The sequence below is a fragment of the Acipenser ruthenus genome, chromosome 16 (genome assembly GCF_902713425.1).
Source record: "Acipenser ruthenus chromosome 16, fAciRut3.2 maternal haplotype, whole genome shotgun sequence".
Classification (NCBI taxonomy): domain Eukaryota; kingdom Metazoa; phylum Chordata; class Actinopteri; order Acipenseriformes; family Acipenseridae; genus Acipenser; species Acipenser ruthenus.
The window spans coordinates 18,706,519-18,727,376 of NC_081204.1; the positions used below are offsets into that span (position 1 = coordinate 18,706,519).

At 45.3% G+C, this 20,858-nt stretch overlaps 1 protein-coding gene across 1 annotated transcript in view; it reads left to right on the top strand.

The window, feature by feature from the left end:
• The window catches only part of LOC131697872 (uncharacterized), a 33,104-nt gene extending 14,165 nt beyond the window's left edge, over nt 1-18,939 (top strand). Inside the window, exon 3 of the mRNA XM_058989613.1 lies at nt 18,524-18,939. Coding sequence (XP_058845596.1) covers nt 18,524-18,939 — 416 coding nt within the window. The remainder of the gene's footprint in view (nt 1-18,523) is intronic.
• The last annotated feature ends 1,919 nt before the right edge of the window (nt 18,940-20,858 follow it).

Sequence of the window (20,858 nt, forward strand, 5' to 3'; positions counted from 1 at the left end):
TTTTGGGAAAGACAGACAAGTGGAGATCTGTGAAAGCTACTTCCATGAGATCTCAGCCAGTTTTGTGGCTGTTGTCTCCTATGGGAGGTGTGGCAGAGAGGTGACACCTCTGACACAATAGGTGTCTCTCATGGTGGAAACTTCAAAGAACTCCATGAAGCTATCACTCTCTTTCCTCCCATCAAGGAGTTAAGAAAATGAACAAAAGGGTATAGGCCTCAATTTAGGAAGAAGGACATGATAGCATTTGGGATTAGATGCACAGACTATGTGGGATGTGAATCTTTTGATATAAGGATTGTAAAAACTTGGAAATGTGTTCTCTTGTGATTGGTTTTAAAGAAAAACATGATGTCACAAGAAACCACATTTAAACTGGAAAATGCTCAGTGTTCTTTGTATTGCTCTGATCCGTGCTTGGAGAGAGTATACCTGCAAACTGTTGTCACCATGTAACCTTTAAGATGTCTGGTTGTAACTTTGCAACTCCAAACTTTTATCTTCAATAAACTACACTTATCTGGACTCGAAAGCAAGAAGCCCGCAACTTCTCTTTCGCTGCTTCTTCTTTTATTTGGCTTATCACAACAACGTGGTACTGGTATAAATATATAATAAACAAGAAAAAAATCTGTAAAAGTTTCCAAACAGTGAATTATTATTATTTATTTCTTAGCAGACGCCCTTATCCAGGGCAACTTACAATCATAAGCAAATACAATTCAAGTATCACAGTACAAGTAATAATACAATTAAGAGCAAGATAAATACAATGACTTTGGTTCAAGCAAGTACAAGTGTGACAAAATACAATTCAATAATACAGCAGATAACAGTGTCAGTGATAGTTACATCAGGATATGATTAAATACAAAAAATACTACAGATTAAACACTTTGCAGGTTACAGTACTCTGAAGTACAGGATTAAATGCAGTAAAATAGGGGGCAGATAAGAGCAAGTAAAGTGCATTTAAGAAAGGGTGATAAGTGTCCCAGGGGAAGAACAGAAATTATACAGGTGCTTTCTGAAGAGGTGAGTCTTGAGGCGCCGAAATGTGGTCAGGGACTGGGCAGTCCTGACATCTGTAGGTCATCTGTAGATCACTGTGGGGCGAGGGTGGAGAAGGAGCGGGCTCTGGAGGCAGGGGAGCGTAGAGGAGGTAGAGCCAGTCTTCTAGTGCAGGCGGAGCGGAGAGGTCGAGTGGGGTTGTAGGGAGAGATGAGGGTCTGGAGGTAGCTGTGTGCAGTCTGGTCAAGGCATCTGTAGGCTAGTACAAGAGTCTTGAACTGGATGCGAGTGGTGATCGGGAGCCAGTGGAGTTGTGTGGAAGAAGCGAGGCAGAGAGAACACCAGGCGGGCAGCGGAGTTCTGGATGAGCTGGAGCGGACGGGTGGCGGACGCAGGGAGGCCAGCCAGGAGGGAGTTGCAGTAGTCTAGGCGGGAGAGTACCAAGGCCCGGACCAGGAGCTGCATGGTGTAGTTGGTGAGGAGGGTCGGATTCTTCGGATGTTGCTCAGGAAGAATCGTCAAGTGCGTGCCAGAGTGGAGATGTGCTGGGAATAAGAGAGGCAGGGCTCCAGGGTGACTCTGAGGTTCTTAGCGGAAGAAGAGGGAGTGTGGTAGATTCCAGAGGAACAGAGATAGAGAGATCAGAGGAGGAGGAGGGAAAGAAAAGGATGTCACATTTAGAGAGGTTGAGTTTGAGGTGATTCGAGTGCATCCAGGAGGAGATAGCAGACAGACAGGTAGAGATACGGGAGGGGATGGTGAGAGGTGGGGAAGGAGAGGAAAATCTGAGCATCATCAGCTTAGAAATGGTATGAGAAACCATAGGATGCGATGAGGGGGCCCAGGGAGCGGGTGTAGAGAGAGAACAGGAGAGGACCCAAGACTGACCCTTGGAGGACTCCTGTTGTGAGAGGGCGAGGTGTGGAGGTTGCTCCACGCCAGGTTACCTGGTAAGTGCGGTTGGAGAGGTAGGAGGAGAACCAGAGCAGTGCCAGAGATTCCCAGGTCAGCGAGAGAGGATAGTAGAATAGAGTGATCGACAGTGTCAAAGGCAGCAGAGAGGTCAAGGAGAATTAGGACAGAGGAGAGAGAGGCAGCTCGGGCACACTTTAGTGAGTTGGTGAGACAGGAGGGCGGTTTCAGTGGAGTGAGCAGAGCGGAAGCCAGATTGGAGAGGGTCGAGCAGAGTGGTTGGACAGGAAAGCAGAGAGCTGGCGGTGTACAGTCCGCTCGAGGGTTTTGGAGAGGAGGAGGGGAGTGATAGAGGCTTTTTTGAAGGCAGAGGGAAAGAGACCAGAAAGGAGAGAGGTGTTGAGAAGGGAGGAGATGAAGGGAAGTAGAGCAGGAGCAGCAGCTTGAAAGAGGTGAGTGGGGAGGGGGTCCAGGGCACATGTGGTGTGTTTGTGACCCTGGAGCAGGGAGGAGAGGTCAGAGTCTGAGAGGGGAGAGATGGTGGAGAAGGAGGTTGAGTTAGTAGGGGATGCAGTGGGTGTAGGGGTTGGAGTGGGAGGGGGTGGGTGCGTGGGAGGGAGAGGTGTTAAAGAGTTTGCGGATATCAGATTTTAGAAGAAGGAGGCAAAGTCATCGGGAGATAGGAGGGGGGGAGGGTTTAAGAGGGAGGAGAAGGTAGAGAATAGTTTACGTGGGTTGTTAGTGGAGGCTTGGATTACAGATTGGAAATAAGTACATTTAGCAGAGGAGAGAGTAGAGGAGAAGGAGGAGAGGAGAGTGCAGTAAAGGTCTAGGGCAGCAGGGAGTTTGGTTCTCTTCCATTTCTTTTCAGCAGATCGCAGTGTGATTCTTGCTGAGCGGAGCGCAGAGGAGAGCCAGGGTTGGGGAGGGGAGGGGACAGAGGGAGTCGGGAGGAGGTGAGGGAGGAGAAGAGGGTGGAGGTAGCAGAGTCTACGGAGAGTTGTGAGAAGGAGTCGATAGGAGGGAGGTGAGAGAGAGCAGTGGAGGCAAGGACAGGGGGAGAGAGAGCGGAGGTTACGACGAGAGGTGACAGTGGGGGTCGGAGGAGCAGGGAGAGAGGGAAAGACGAGAGAAAAAGAGATGAAATAGTGATCAGAGAGGTCCAGGGGGGTGACAGAGATGGTGGAGGGGCAGCAGGCCCTGGAGAAGGTGAGGTCCAGTTGACAGCCAGCTGTGTGGGTAGGAGTGGATGGAGAGAGACAGAAGTTGAAGGAGAGGGAGGAATCCAACAGAGTGGCTGGGGTTGGAGAGATGGATATTGAAGTCACCTAACACGACAGTGGTGGTCGACAGAGAGGGGGGTGAGGAGAATAGATAGTCGAGTTCATCTAGAAAGTGAGCGAGAGGCCCCGGGGGACAGTACAGTACAATTAGCAGGAGTTGACAGGGAGAGGTTAGTTGGACTGCATGAAATTCAAAGGTATTAACAGAGAGTGAGGAGAGGTCGGAGGGGACAGAAAAGAGTGATCCCTCCAGTCTAGATCTAGAGCCGATTTAAAGCAAGGAGACCGGTCCCATGCTCACACAGCTGCTTTGCTGAAGAATGCAAAATTATCTTGTGACAGAGTTGCATTCAGCAGCAGGTGCAGAGTTTCCCTTTAAGAGTTCATTTTTAAAGAATACTATGTATCATAAATTAATACACGATTATACCAAAGAAAAAAATTGTCATTGTGAAAGACTGGATGCTATTATAATACAAAGCGTAGCACAGTCTTGGCGCGTTATTACAGCTAAAAGCTCTTTCACCCTTTCTCTTGGTTTTAATCTTTGGAACAAGCAAAAGACCGGAGTTAGCGGACCTTAGAGCAGGGACAGGTGCATTTGGGCACAGGAGCTCTTTAGATAGTCAGGAGGCAGACCATGGAGCGCCTTTTAAGTCAGCAGCAAGACCTTCAAATAAATTCTAAAACGTACTGGAAGCCAGTGAAGTACAGCCAGCACTGGAGTTATGGGCTCTCTTCTCTTTGTTCTGGCAGCTGCATTTTGAACAAGCTGCAAACGGAATAAGGCATGATTTGGTAGCCCTGATAACAGAGCATTGCAGTAATCCAGTCTGGATGAAACAAATGCACAAATTAGCTTCTCAGCATCAGGCAATGATAAAAAAAGACTTAATCTTGACAATTTTACATAAATGAAAAAAGGACACTTTAGTGGTATTGTGAATATGAGTCTCAAATCATAAATCGGAATCAATTACAAATCCCAGGTTTCTGGCCTTGGAATTTATATTTGAATTATGTTTACCTACATTTATTTTTTTATAACATTTACAAACTCCAATTTCTGCTCCAACTTCAGTCTTACCTGAATTATACTGCAAAAAATGTCGGGACATCCAGCTTTCCACCTCCGACAGACATGCAATTAGGGTGGAGACGGCCGATATATCCCCAGGTTTCACAGAGATGACAAGCTGCTGTTTAGCCTGGCATGTGGCCCCAAACACACCCATGTCGGAGCGACTGACTTTTCTTAACTCGGAGAGCAGCTGTGACCTCGGAGGGATGAGAAAACCTTTGTTTCTGCTTAATAAGCTGTTTTGAGCCTATGTACAAACCATAATCAAACCAATTAAAACTGGTTTAAAATCCCTTACTATTGTTAAAAGTGACACGCTATAACGTTAGGTAAGTGTCACATTGTTCCAGTTAAATGGAACAAACTCTTCCTGTTTCATCAGCCTTTGTTGCTTTTCATTATACAACCCGTTACTTATGCTTCCCATTTAAATGATGAAGGAAGTGAGAAATCATTGAAACTGTCTGTAAACATTGTGTGATTTTTCTGTGTAAGCTCTGAATCAACGCAGGGTTAATGAACTCTTAACATCAAGCTGTACATGGCTGGTGCACATCAGTGTTTGCAATCACCAGCCTTGTTGTTCAACCTTGTGATGCATGGGTATAGCGCTGTGCTGCCTGTGAGAATTGAGCAAAACTCATAGCATTGTTCTCAAATGGAACTTCTTGTTATCTGGGTTTCTGCTGACATTGGTAAAGTGAAGAAGAAACGCTTTTAATGTTTAATATTAACTTTTAATGTGCTGTGTCTAACACCATGTATCATGCTAGGGAAATAAGACCACATTTGGGCAAGGAAATGACGTAAGCTAGCTGTAAATCTGTGCTGTATGAAGTCATTTATTTGCTTAGAAAATAACATATCTGTGCCTTGCTGGCTCAAAAAAAAAAGCCAAGATCTCTGATGTCATGAAAGCTCAGTTCAGCTCAGAAAATAACATCAACACTGATGCCAGCTCAGAACAGCAACAGCTGAGGCCTGTGTGTGAGGTCACTGACGTGTGTGAGGTCACTGATGCATCACATTTGATTTGCTTTGTTCCTGTTTGCATTTTGATTCCTGTAATTGGACTGTTTAATACAAACCTCTCACTCTCTGACATATATTATCTGATTTCATTATTCATTCAATACATTTAGTTTATTAACCTGCTCTGTCACTTCACTAGCTGTTATTCATATAATACAAAGCATTTCATTCAAAGAGCTTTAGTTTTCTAACGCCTCTCAGGTTTTTCTTGAGGAAGGGGACGCTTTTTAATCACAATAAGACACCTCAGGGCATCTTTTCAAAGCTTTTAGGCAAGTCTTTAATTAACTCGTATTTATTATTAAGAGCTAAACCACCTGTTGATTTTTACAAAACTAGAACCAAACAGCTGAGTAATACACTGTATTTCAGTCCTCTTCAGCACTCTCCATGTGTTTATTTTTTCATATTGTAACATTAACATGTTTTGTCCTTTTTAAAATCAATAGAAGTTAATTAAAGCCTGGAGGAAGCGCTTTGATAATGTGGCCCCTCGAGTCTCACAGAGCAGCGCACTCTTTGGCGTGTCTCATTGCCTGATGACTCTTCTGCTGCTGTGGAGGCGTGTCTGCGGCCTGGTTTAGTTTGCAGCGCAGTCTGAGGAAGATTCTAAATCTGTGCCACTGGACAGCAGGGAGGAATACTGTCCTGTATAAAGAATAGGATACAATAATACAGTTAATAAAACAGAAACTAAATAAAAACATGTGGTAGAAATAGCAGAGGTTACTGCCTGGAAGTTTACTCGTAAAGAATGACTTTTCTGCTACACTGTGCTGTATTTACCAAAAACAAGTTCACACACACTGACCCTCCAAGACTAGCGAAAAGAAAGCTATGAAACTGCGCCCATGCCTACGCCATTTTGGATCTGTTTGTGACAATGGCGCTCAACTTGAATTAACCTAATATACGTCTAAAAACATGATCAGGGGTATAGCGTGAGTGTTTGAACATCTCGCTCTGAAAAAGAGGACGGGAAATAGCAATATCTGTACAAAACACAGCATATATATCTGCGAAAAACTCGCTGCATCGCCGCTGCTGCCTCCAGTCACAGCGTCCTGGTTGATAATAACTCCCGTTGCGGTCAGCAGCAATGAGAAAGTAAGACATGAACGTGTTCTTTACATTAAATATATTGGTTAATTGTGGGCTCTATGTTTTTATTTAACATCTGAGTCCTTGTCCCTGTGGATTGCAACCACAATGTAGAAACATATAGAGAATGGATGGGAATGGTCAATAAACATCACTGCTGTTTCTCTTAAAGCGTGTTTATTTATTTCTAATACTGGTCCCTGTGTTAACACTGTAGCGACCTGGGGGATACTGCTTAAGGCACTGTGCCAGAAGGGACACTTTATGTTGTTGTCTGTTTGTTTCACAACAGATGCATGTATTGTTCAGGCAGGGACCACGTCAGTGGGGGTTAGGTTGAGAGAGTAGGGCAGTGTGAGTAGTAAAGGCAATACAGCAAATGTCACTTTTCTAATCCTCGCCCCTTTTGATTGATTTATGACCATAAGCCCCCCTTCACACATTTTGATTGATTTATGACCATAAGCCCCTCCCTATTGGTTGATTTATGACATTAAGTCCCACCCCTTTTCACTCCTCTGAGTGATTTATGACCCTTAAGCCCTGCCCCATGCTGCCCATGCTTTTGAGTGATTTATGGCCCTTACCACCCCTTTTCCCCACACTTTTGAGTGATTTATGACCCTTAAGCCCCATCCTTTTTTTTTACTGGATATCTGTCAAAAATAGCCCTTCCCTAAAAATGGTGGCTGTTGTGTTTTAGTTTATAGACTATTACACAGAAAAGAAAAAGACAGAAAAAAAATAGTTGTATTGGAGTGCATTTTCTTTTTGACCATGTTTGAGACCCACCATAACAATAACATGTGTTATTAACAAACAGTCCTTAAACATATGAAAGTGTCATCATCAGTATATTATACACATATTACATAGAAAATGAACCCATGATAGTAGGAAGAAAATGTGCTGGGCCCCTACATTTCTGCTGGTTTTCCAGGTCGTGGTAGGAGCGGTGTCATTCCATAATACACGTGGTTCTATATAATGGTTGATTTTAGTATTACAATGTACTCTAAAAACGATTTAATGTTGTTTTTGATTCCAATAAATGTTAGCACAGGTTCGAATTGTAAAGGTTTTAGGGTTGTAGGAGCCTACCCATAATGCACCTGGATTTGCATAATGGATTGTATTAATACAAATATTTTAGTTCAGATGTAAGCATCTTTATTGTTTTAATTAATTTATTCGTTAAATATTCTGTGTACAAAAGGTGTTTTATCGGAGTGAAGGGTGGGCTTCTCGAACGTGCAGCCGTCAAACTCTTGAACACTGTCTACAATTATAGACTATAATTTAACAGCAAACATTTATTCATTTCAACTCTTTGTAAATGTTTTCATCTTAACTAAAATAATTGTAATTATATTAAATAATTGAATTTACACACATACAAAACATTCAGACATTCAAAGATTTGTATTTATTTATTTTTTGTTTTAGACTTTAATTTGAAAATAATTAGAGATCCTGTATACCGTAGATAGAAATATTAATAATCGGCCAACAGACGGCAGTCTGTGGCACGGCTAATCCTTCGAAAATAACACTAAATAGGTTTTTAGAGTTCTCTGTAATAGTAATAGAATTAATTATGCAGGTGCATTATGGGTAGGCTCCTACAACCCTAAAACCTTTACAATTCAAACCTGTCCTAACATGTTTTAGCTTCTAAAATAACATTAAATCGTTTTTTAGAGTACATCGTAATATTAATATCAGCCATTATATAGAACCATGTGTGTTATGGAACAACACCGATACCTACCACGACCTGGAAAACCAGCAAAAATGTAGGGGCCCATCACATTTTCATCATACCCTCATCATACATATCAGTGTAATATGTGTATAATATACTGATTATGAAACTCTTTAATATGTTTAGGGACTCTCTGTTTGTCAATAACCCATGTTATGATTATAAAGGGTCTTGAACATGTAACAGTCTATAAACTAGAACACAACTACCACTGTTTTTAGGGGAGGGCTTGTTTTGACATATAGCTGGTTAATGTCAGAAAAAAAGGGGTGGATTATAAATCACTCAAAAGTGTGGGGAAAAGAGGCAGTACTTAAGGGTCATACATCACTCAAAAGGGGGAGGGCTTAAATGTCATACATCACTCAAAAGGGGGTGGGGCTTAAGGGTCATACATCACTCAAAGGGGGTGGGACTTAAGGGTCATACATCACTCAAAGGGGTGGGACTTAAGGGTCATAAATCATTCAATTATGATGAATGGGCAGGGCTTATTGTCATAAATCAATCAAAAGGGACGGGGCTTAGAAAAGTGGCATTCACTGTATTGCCTTTACTACTAGTGTGCGTGTGTGAAGGGGGGGTGGAGTCGGAGAGTGGTGTGCTGCAGTGATTGGAGGAGAGCAGATGGGTGATACAAAAACGGGAGGGGTCAGTTTGAGCGAGAAATTATTAACTGTGGATAATACTTAGAATACCAGATACATATTTAGCATTAAAAAGCAATACATGTGATTTCTTTAACAGTCGTTGATTATTTTGTGTATCGGCCGCCACACAAAGCGGAGCGCAGTGCGGTATACTGTAATGATGCTCCAGTCAGTCTGCCCGGACTGCACCGGAACCATCTTAAAAACACGAAGCCTCCAATAAGTTAATTTGTAAAAGTTAGTAAAGAATTGCACTATATAATATAACAAAGCTGAATGTGAACTCCTAGCTGGAGCAACGAGAAAGGGAGAGAGGGGCGGGGCAGAGAAGGAGGGGGAGACGCTGCTAGGCAACTGGCTCCTGAACATTCCACTCAGCTGAGCAGAGACCGTTAAGGGACGTTCACACCGGACGTAGCGCGGCACTAACAATGGTTTTCAATGAAGGCGGTTACGCGCAGCGGCAGAGGGACGCGGCGCACAAGAGATAAAATATTTTCAACTTTTGCCGCGCCGCGTCGTGACGTAACCTACCAACAGCCAATCAGGGGAAAGTAGGAGGTTCCTTTGCGAGGAAGAAATAAAACAATAAAATGGTGGAAAAGCTGCTTGCTTTAATTTCAGATAATATAAATAATAGTTACCGAGATGAAAAAAAGATGTAGAATGGTGGTCTGAGGTGTGAATGGTGTGAATGTGCTGCTGGGAGAGTGAGACAAACTGCTGTGTGAATGTGCTGCTGGGAGAGTGAGACAAGCTGCTGTGTGAATGTGCTGTTGGGAGAGTGAGACAAGCTGCTGTGTGAATGTGCTGTTGGGAGAGTGAGACAAGCTGTTGTGTGAATGTGCTGCTGGGAGAGTGAGACAAGCTGCTGTGTGAATGTGCTGCTGGGAGAGTGAGACAAGCTGCTGTGTGAATGTGCTGTTGGGAGAGTGAGACAAGCTGCTGTGTGAATGCTGCTGGGAGAGTGAGACAAGCTGCTGTGTGAATGTGCTGCTGGGAGAGTGAGACAAGCTGCTGTGTGAATGTGCTGTTGGGAGAGTGAGACAAGCTGCTGTGTGAATGTGCTGCTGGGAGAGTGAGACAAGCTGCTGTGTGAATGTGCTGTTGGGAGAGTGAGACAAGCTGCTGTGTGAATGTGCTGCTGGGAGAGTGAGACAAGCTGCTGTGTGAATGTGCTGCTGGGAGAGTGCAAGACTGTTTGTTGTTTTTGGCGTGGTCCAGGCCAGGAATAATCGTCCCACTAAACCGTGGATTCGAGTACCTGCAAATTGTGTGTCTCTGTGACAGAAATATAATGAGTTCTGGTTGTAAATCTCCCTCCCGACCTGTGAGGGCACTAAGCAGCGAAAGGGAAAGGCTTTGGACAGGCTGGCCTAACAGGCAAGACTCTGTTGCAGGAACGTATTGACCCGGAAGGGAAACAACGTAGCAGCTGCAGACAGTAAAGACAGCTGCACTCATTTACCAAGGGGTCATGCATGATAGCATAAAGGGGACGGAGGATCATGAATCTTTTCCTTCACTTGGTTCAGAGCCAGATATGGAACTGGAAGGACCGGGAGAGATCCCCATTGAATTGTATTGTGAAAAGTATTCATGAGTGTTTTGTTTGTTTGTAGCACTGTTAGTATTGTCTTCTGTTTGTAAATTCACTAGACGGTTAACACGTCTCCGGAGCTGTCGCCTTGGGCCAGCACTACCCGGAACAACAACACCACAGTCACTGTTATTTGTTATCACCCACCTCGAGCACTACTGCACGCACCCGGACTGGTGACCGTATTTAGGGTTATTGTGGGGCGGATAATGTGCTGTTATTTACTAGGGTTCTGTAAGCCATGATTATCATTTCCTGCCGTGCTTCACACATTGGTGTGTACTTCCGGAGGATTACTGTTTGGTCACCAGACTGGGATTTCTATTAAAATAAAGGCCCCTTTTCCAAACTGGATTCCAGTTTCCTTTGTGATTATTCTTGCACTGTATCACCTCTGCATCTGTATCTACTCAGCAGCCACTTTGCCACAGTCTCCTTCCTTCATTTTCCACCGTACGCTGCAATATTAATTTGGCTTGTGGGCATTGTAAATGATTTCGGCAAGAAAAATGCCAATATTCGTTCTAAGGTGAAACACAAATAACGCGGTCTCCTAATTATGGACCCCAACAACCACATTATAAATGGGGTAGCACTGTATATATATATATATATATATATATATATATATATAATTATTGAAAGTGTTTTTTGTTTTTTTGTAAGGCTCTCACAGCAGTCTACACGACTGCAGTCCAAGCTTTGTCAACTCACCTGAATCTTTCCGTGGTTGAAGTGGATCTCCACACTCTAATTCCTAAAGTGAATCTCTTTACCCAGCGGCTCAGAGAAGCCTCACACGCAGGTTTTGTGTTTAATCTCAATCCCATTAAATGTGTGAATGCTTCATTTTAAACAGGCTACACATATAGAACATATTTAAAATACAGGAACAGGGATGACAGAGTCGCCGATCTGCAGGGAATAAAGAAATGAACACATTGATTTAAATGAACTAATCCACACCGCAGGCCAGGTCAACCACGCTAAATCCCCATTCTGCTGTTCTGCAGTTCTTTTTGTTCAGTTCGTGTCTGGTGTGCACTGGCTCTTAGATGTGTATTCCTCACAGCACTCATGCGTGACCCGATTGTTGTGCATTTGAATGAATGACCAGCCGAAATCAATCAATGTGTTCCAAAAATACAAAAAACTCAAATATATCTTACAGCGGGCAACCGATAGAGAACATAGCAAAAAACTCAAATATATCTTACAGCTGGCAACCTACAGAGAACATAGCAAAAAACTATCCACCTTTCAGTGTTTGCATCATATGAAATCACACTTTTTAAATAAGTTACAAATGTACGTATTGTCATTTTACTAACTTTAATAAAACACTGAGTGATTACAGTACCTTTGTGCCGTGTCTGCAAAACAACACATTTACAGTAGATATAATAAACATTATAGATTGAAATTGATAGAAATGATGCAAACAATTGAGTCGTCAGAGTATTTCATCTCGCTTTTCTCTTTCTTTTTTTTTTTAGGCAGGAGGTGTGGAAAAAGCTAGCGTGTTGTGAAAGACAGGCCCCGTTTACTGACATAAAAAAAAAAAAAGTATATTTATTTGATGGACTGTCATTTGAAGCCTAGTGAAGAAAAATATTATGTTCTGTTTTATAGGGCACGGTATTCTGGCATTTTAGCTGACAATATATTTCTACGCCAAACTGGTGCCCCCATAGACATACAAATAAAATACAGGGGCTCCAATTGACACAAGATGTCTCCTTCTCTCCAGCAAAGCATTTCATACCATGCCCTTGATAAACTCCAGACTGCCAGCAATGCGAATGGTTCTTATGCTCATGTGTCTTCATAAGACTGTGTGGTTTATTGTTTAAAGTGATACGTCATCATAACTTGCCGTTATTCCTGAAACTGTGGCAGAAGCGTGATTTTTTTTTCTGCACAAGGTAAAACTGTGTAAGGCTTACCTCAAATTCCCGGATGAACAATTCCAGAAACTCCTGCTTCCAGCTCTCTGCACGGCTGCTCTGTGTGAGCGGGGCCGACTCTGTAGCGACCTCTTGTCCTTGACGAATCTCCTCTTCTGTGTCGCTCACCTCTTTCTCCAGGGTGTCTTCCTCTTTCTCTGCTCCGTTTGTCGCCTCCTTCATTTCCTCTGGCTCCACAGCCTGGTTTTCCACTGAAACACAAGAAGGCCCATTCATTTGTGAAATATTGAACACATCGCAAAGATTTCTCTCTTTACACAACAGCAGGGCTCTGAATTGCCAACAAAACGGGAAAAGCCAAAATGGCCTTCAGTTCAATACATTTGTAGAGGCTCCCAAGGCCACTAAACTGAAGTCAATGTCAAAGTGTAGAATGTTGTGTGATTCATTGTGGCAAAGTGCCCCCCCTGTGTATGTTATATGTTACGTGTTGTGTGTAAATGTTGGTGTATAGGCATTGGTACACGGGATATAAGCGGTCTGTGTTTCACGTGTGTGTAAATTGTATATTTGTATTTAGGCACGGGGATGGCACATCACATCACGTGCAAGTAAAAACTAATATGTGAGCACGGGGAATTGCACTTTAATTAATTCACGTGCAGTTGTACCGAGATTCCAATTGAATGATTGACTAGCAATCGAATCTCGGTACAACTGCATAAAAGCTGCATGTTTTCACTCACTGGGGGTTGGTGTTCGGTGAGTGGAGAACGGGTTAGGAGACGGAGGGTATTATAAAGTAAAATAATAGTAAAAGAAGCTCACCGTGTTTGTCTGTGTAGTTCGTTTTGTCTGTCTGTTTATTTTGGCGTGTAGTGCCGTGTCCTGTTTTGTGTTCTGTTTGTTAAACCTTTTTATTTTGTTAATAAACGCTGAGTGCAGCCATTGCACTCAGCTCAGCATCACCACCGTCTCTGTCTGTGTGTTTCTCTCTCTGGTCTGAGTTCCTCCCTGCAGCCATCTTTGTCACACGTGGTGTCAGAACCGGGACAACAGCGCCTCCAGGGCTCAGGCCAGAGCGGGAACCGCAGTTTTTTTGTGGAAAAGTAAATTAAAAAAAAAAAAAAAAAAAAAAAAAATGGAAGGCTGGAACTGGAGAGACGGCTGCATTGAGCTGGAGGATCTCCTCGGCAGGTTGGAGGACCAAGGTTGGTGCCTTGCCTGCGGGGTGTATGGGCACACGGTGGCTGTCTGCCCCTTCCAGGAAGAGGAGGAGGAACCAGCCCAAAGGAGGAAGGTGAGCAGAAGGAGGCAGAGAGGGGGAAAAGTGAGGAGGAAGCAGAGGGAGCCAAGGTGGTGCACCATGTGCATTGCTTATGGGCATGAGGACGAGGACTGCCCAGAGCAGGAGCCAGGGGAGGAGGAGCCCGAACGTCCTGCGCCTGAGTGGGAGGAGCCCGAACGTCCTGCGCCTGAGTGGGAGGAGCCCGAACGTCCTGCGCCTGAGTGGGAGGAGCCCGAACGTCCTGCGCCTCAGTGGGAGGAGCCCGAACGTCCTGCGCCCGAGTGGGAGGAGCCCGAACGTCCACAGCCCGAGTGGGAGGAGCCCGAACGTCCACAGCCCGAGTGGGAGGAGTCGGTGCGTCCACGTCCCAAGAGGGAGGAGTCAGTGCGTCCACGTCCCAAGAGGGAGGAGTCGGTGCGTCCACGGCCCAAGAGGGAGGAGTCGGTGCGTCCACGGCCCAAGAGGGAGGAGTCGGTGCGTCCACGGCCCGAGAGGGAGGAGTCGGTGCATCCACGGCCCGAGAGGGAGGAGTCGGTGCGTCCACGGCCCGAGAGGGAGGAGTCGGTGCGTCCTGTGTCCGGAGGGGAGGAGCTGAAGGCCCAAACCCCTATTTTTTTTTGGGAGGGACGAGGGTGTGAAGCTCAGGCTCCACAGCAGCCGCTGTTTTTGCTGCTGAAGGGAGCCCAGCGGAGACGCCCGCCACCAGCTCTACCCCCGCTGTCGGAGGAGCCGGCAGCGCCACCAGCCCTACCCCCGCTGTCGGAGGAGCCGGCAGCGCCATCACCACCACCCGAGGGAGAGGAGCAGGAGCTGCCTCTGCCTCCACCACCTGAGGGAGAGGAGCAGGAGCTGCCTCTGCCTCCACCACCACCCGAGGGAGAGGAACAGGAGCTGCCTCTGCCTCCACCACCACCCGAGGGAGAGAGCAGGAGCTGCCTCTGCCTCCACCACCCGAGGGAGAGGAGCAGGAGCTGCCTCTGCCTCCACCACCTGAGGGAGAGGAGCAGCAGCTGCCTCTGCCTCCACCACCACCACCCGAGGGAGAGGAGCAGGAGCTGCCTCTGCCTCCACCACCACCACCCGAGGGAGAGGAGCAGGAGCTGCCTCTGCCTCCACCACCACCCGAGGGAGAGGAGCAGGAGCTGCCTCTGCCTCCACCACCCGAGGGAGAGGAGCAGGAGCTGCCTCTGCCTCCACCACCACCACCCGAGGGAGAGGAGCAGGAGCTGCCTCTGCCTCCACCACCACCCGAGGGAGAGGAGCAGGAGCTGCCTCTGCCTCCACCACCCGAGGGAGAGGAGCAGGAGCTGCCTCTGCCTCCACCACCCGAGGGAGAGGAGCAGGAGTTGCCTCTGCCTCCACCACCACCACCACCCGAGGGAGAGGAGCAGGAGCTGCCTCTGCCTCCACCTCCCGAGGGTCCGCTGCTGCTGCCGTCGCCTGAGGTCATCGAGGGTCCTGCTTCGCCTGGGGTCGCCGGGGCCTCTGCTTTGCCTCGGGTCGCTACACTGTGGCCGGAGCTCCATGAAGGGGAGCTGCCGGCCATAAAGAAAGAGGGGGAGGTCAGGAGACCAGCTCCCCCAGCTGCACTTTCGCGGCAGCAGATAGTGTGGCTGAAGCCCCGGAAGAGGGAGCTGCCAGCCATGAACAATTGGGGGGTGCCAGACATTCCACCATGGCCACCCCCAGAAACAACTTGCTTCCCCCTCTTCCGGGACTTTGGGACTGAGGGGGGAGGTGGCCATTGAGGCCATGTGTGCGTTGCACAAGGGGGGGTATATGTGGCAAAGTGCCCCCCCTGTGTATGTTATATGTTACGTGTTGTGTGTAAATGTTGGTGTATAGGCATTGGTACACGGGATATAAGCGGTCTGTGTTTCACGTGTGTGTAAATTGTATATTTGTATTTAGGCACGGGGATGGCACATCACATCACGTGCAAGTAAAAACTAATATGTGAGCACGGGGAATTGCACTTTAATTAATTCACGTGCAGTTGTACCGAGATTCCAATTGAATGATTGACTAGCAATCGAATCTCGGTACAACTGCATAAAAGCTGCATGTTTTCACTCACTGGGGGTTGGTGTTCGGTGAGTGGAGAACGGGTTAGGAGACGGAGGGTATTATAAAGTAAAATAATAGTAAAAGAAGCTCACCGTGTTTGTCTGTGTAGTTCGTTTTGTCTGTCTGTTTATTTTGGCGTGTAGTGCCGTGTCCTGTTTTGTGTTCTGTTTGTTAAACCTTTTTATTTTGTTAATAAACGCTGAGTGCAGCCATTGCACTCAGCTCAGGATCACCACCGTCTCTGTCTGTGTGTTTCTCTCTCTGGTCTGAGTTCCTCCCTGCAGCCATCTTTGTCACATTCATATATACAGCTAATCGTTGGCCACAGCAAGAAAAACTGTTTAACTTAATAATAGCTATTTATTTATTCAGAAAATTATGTTTGTTTGTTTTTTTTGTATCAAGCAGCAAGTAGCCTCAACAGGGCTCCAGACTAAATGATTGCCTTTGGAGCCAACGGCTCCTAGGCCAGAAGAAATTGGTGGCCAAATCAAATTGTTGGGTATCACTTTAAAAGCAAGTTGGCTGTTACCATATTCAACTGCTTCAACTACAACTTAAGACCCTAACATGATCCTAAAACATGAACTGCTTTTAGTCCTCACTTGTTTGTTGCCTCATTCTGTTCAATAGGTTCACTATGCAGCTGATTCCTGTGATTAACTCTGCGTTTGATATTTGTGATATAAGTGTTGTGTATGGAACAGTGGTGACGGCACCTCTGTTTGTGTGCAGGTGTAACATGCTGCGTGTCCCTGTTCAGTGTGAGTCAAGTCCTGGTCTCACAGCATGCAACACAGCCAGTGCTTATGTTTTTACTGTACATCTAACCATTTCTATTTCCCCAGGAGTACAGTCCCAAGTATTTCTATGTGTTCTGCTTTCACCGTTCTTAAAATGGTCAGTTTGAGAAATACTCTTTGTTTTCCTGCAGCGGCTGACCGTGCTTCAGTACAAAACTACCCTACTGTTTTTCATGATGGTAACATTAACATCACAGTGTCTGCTTCTTTGGCTGAAGTCAAGAGATATTATCAGCTTGTCATGTAACTAGCTCAATTAAATCATTCTCAGACTTGTGAAGTCAAACAACAATGGCGTTTACATGGACGAGTCACGACACTTTTACTCACAATGTTTTTGCCGTACTTTTCAGGAAATGCGTTGCTATGCTGTTCTGTTCTGAAAAGTGGGCTGTACCAATGCAGATTAATGTGGATACGATGTATTCACGTGACAACGTCACACACTCGTGACTGCAGAGTCGAGTTTCATGTGCATGTTTGCATGGAAGCAAATATACCTGGGATAAGATACAGCTGCTAAAGAAGATGCAACAAACGATAGAAATCTGTATGTGTTAACTCAAAACTTAAAGCACACTATGACTGGAGTGGCGAAAGACATCATTGGTTTATTGGAGTTCACAAAGCTTGATACGGTAACCTTTCCAGTTCTGTTTTTTAAATTTTAATTATTGACCTGCCTTTCAGCCCTTCATTATAATTCTTTTCTTTATGTTAAGTTTCCATTTTGTTAATGGCACGTGTGCAACACACAAACCTGAAGTTTATTTTTATTTTAAAAATGTCTTGAATGCAGCGTTTCATTTTAAGCACAGTGTTTATGCAACATGCACTCGCACACGTTCCATCATCATCACAGCTGGGTTCCTGTATTGTGCTGGTGTTAATACAACACCGCTGTACTGCCAGGCATTTGTGTTCAATCACATTGATATCGTCCCTCTCGTGCGTCACTTTAAAACATCTCATATGCTGGCTTTTTTTCCTCATCATAGAGCATTCACACATATTGACACCAGTGTTGTGTATGGTATTGGTGCAAATTAACCCAATTCACGTAATCATGTTATTATTTAGACCCAAACACATTTTAATACAGGCGTCTCTCTAGTTGCTGTAGCAGAAAGAGCACTGCGGCCATGCCAGTGAAGAGACCTGCATTTTGAGGGGCATTGGGGCAACTGGTAAGAGCACCCACAGCACTCACTGCTGTTCACTTAGAAACACTGCATCCTCAGAAAACCCCCGTGACAAAAAACAAAGCTCTATAATAAAAGACTTGTACCCCAGAACTGCACGACTGAACAAATGAGCCACCGCCTTCTCAATACAGAGAGAGAGCTCGTGTTTTGTTCCTCGCAATGGTGTTTTTGTGTTGACACCCAGCGTTTCGAATCAGCCATTCAGCTGTCTGAATGCACTGTTACAGACTAACTGAATAGTATCTTCCGATGACAATATTTAAGTTTTGTTCAAGTTGCTAAATATAATGTATTCAATGCAATGCTGCTTAATTTGATTGTGAACTGAAGTTTACCTGTTTTAATTGCATGCATATGACACAGGGAAAAAAACACAGAAATTAATATTTATTTTATGGGCCCCACTGTCTACCATAAAAGCCAACACTGGCTTTTATGGTAGAGTAGCGAGCTTTTAAAATATGAATATATAGCCCTCCGGTAATATTTCATGCACTTGGTTGATTCATGGTGAGGCGATGCTATATTTTAGTGTTAGTCAGTTAGTACTATAAAGAAGAAGCAGTGTCTATGATGTTGTAAGCAGCACCGAGCGCTACAGCACAGTATATTTGAGAGCTCTCTCACCTTGCGGGTGTGATGAAGTGCCCATGGCCTCGGTTGCCAGGTCCTCCGTGGATGAATTGCACTCTGTGGACTGCATCCTCCTATCTGTCACACAGCAAGACACAGAAATCAGGCATTCTCATCATGGTGCTTTTACATGCTGTCTACAAGCTTCCTCATCCCTTAACCCAGATATGTCCAACATTCTCCAGAGCCGGGCGGGGGAGGAGCCACCGTCTCCAGAGCCGGGAGGGGGAGGAGCCACCATCTCCAGAGCCGGGCGGGGGAGGAGCCACCGTCTCCAGAGCCGGTAGGGGGAGGAGCCACCGTCTCCAGAGCCAGGGAGGGGGAGGAGCCACCGTCTCCAGAGCCGGGAAGGGGGAGGAGCCACCGTCTCCAGAGCCAGAAGGGGGAGGAGCTGCTGTATCCCAGAGCCACAGAGGGAGAAGCTGCTGTATCCCAGAGCCACGAGGGAGGGGCTGCTGTATCCCAGAGCCACAGAGGGAGGGGCTGCTGTATCCCAGAGCCACAGAGGGAGGGGCTGCTGTATCCCAGAGCCACAGAGGGCGGGGCTGCTGTATCCCTTGTGGGGAAATGGCTGGGGTTTAAGGGGGAGGGGATTATTTAAGGGGGGGCACTGGCCGATTCCAGCCATGTGTGCGATGCACAAGGGGGAAAGTGTGTGGCAGGGAAGAAGCCCACCTTGTAAAGTGTGTAAATGTGTAATCAAAGACTGGGTATGTTGAATGCAAGTCTCCTCCCTGATGCTCTCCTGTCACAACCCCCATCATCAGAACATAAGAAAGTTTACAAACAAGAGGAGGCCATTCAGCCCATGTTGCTCGTTTGGTCGTACATAGCTTATTGATCCCAGAAACTCATCAAGCAGCTTCTTGAAGGATGCCAGGGTGTCAGCTTCAACAACACTCAGGGTGTCAGCTTCAACAACACTATCACTCTCTCCAACCCCTTATGCTAAAATCCTAGGTGTTAGTCTTGACCCCTCCTTGGACCCCAGTGCCAGCTGACATATGCAGTGGTATAGCTGTGCCCAAATCGTGTGGAGAAACATAGCGCACTGTGTGCAGGTCTGTGATTCAGGAGAACTCTTCCTTCTCTGATACTATGTGCTGTTGTGATTGCAAACCCCATTTCCTTTATTTATTTATATTACAGTGTTTCAATGATGTCTGTATGAACGCAGTTGTCTTTTTTTTTATTTGTTTGCATAGTAAGTTATGACCATTTTTTTGGATAGTAAGATTTTGCATGCTTTTTATGTCTATACATAAACACTACATAAACACTTTTATTTTCAATGTCCTGTTACTGATTTTGTTTGTAGTTTTATTTAATCACAATATACCTGTATATAGACGCATGTATTTATTTTATGCAGTCGGCTGGTATATGTGCGTATTAGTATATAAACGCATTTATTTTAAAATCAGACTCACTTATTTACAGAGTTTCGGATGTGTAGTATCGTACATACATATACCTGTTAGCACAGTTTAGTTAATATCGTCTGTCTATCATTAGCCTCGTTAGTGCTCTCATGCCACTTCATTTGAATACATCACCATGCATTTTGCATATTCAGCAGATGCTGATGAGTACCATCGTATTATTTTTAAGGCAGAGGTCTTATGCTTTAAATCGCGCTTTATCGTGGTTGATAAATAGGGCAGTATCTAGCAGGCGCCTTATCTTTGGCTAACACGCGTGTTAAGAATCTTCAGTAAATGAAGCCCCTATGACGCGCCACTTTTTCAGATGAAAATGACTGAACGGATTCAGTGGGCAAAGCTCTTAACACTGCACACCTGCAAAGGCAAACGATAAAAAAATATCCACAGGACGTTTTGTATTAATAATAACAACAACAAAATCAACAACAGCAACCATTATGTGTGTCGTAGTTCAGTTAGTACATTTACTCCTTTGCTGATTAGGAAGAATCGATCAGAACAATGATTGAGAATTGGGATATACTTGTGATGTTCATTCAAGAAGTTGTTTGAATTGAAAGTTAAATATTTTCGTTGTAAAAATGTAATTGAGCGCAGGGATGATTGAGCACATGTTCTGCGTCTTTCACATTACGCGTTGTAGCGTGTCCCGTAACGTGAACAACGAGTAATGTTTACATTCACCAATCCCCTCAGAAACGGGTAACGGGTGGGAGGATGTCCCTCTGAAGCAATGGCAGTTACTGCTGTACTGCACAATACCCACCCTGTTTGCGTGTAGCTGGTGTGTCCTGTGCTGGATAGCGGCGTTGCTGATTGTATCTGTGAATCATCTGGCGTTTCTTTACCTTGTTTTGTTAATTTCACAGAAGCAGCCGAACTTCAAGAACTGCAACCACGCGGGAGACTTGCAGTCGATATCCGGTACAATGGGCGCGTGCGAACAGTCCACCAGTTTGAAATATAGAGCACTTTCACTTCCGGTGAAGCTTAGTGGCGGCAGCGAATGTGGCTCCATATTGGACTTCAAACAAACAAACAAAAAAAAACGACAGCCAGAAATCATTGATTTTAT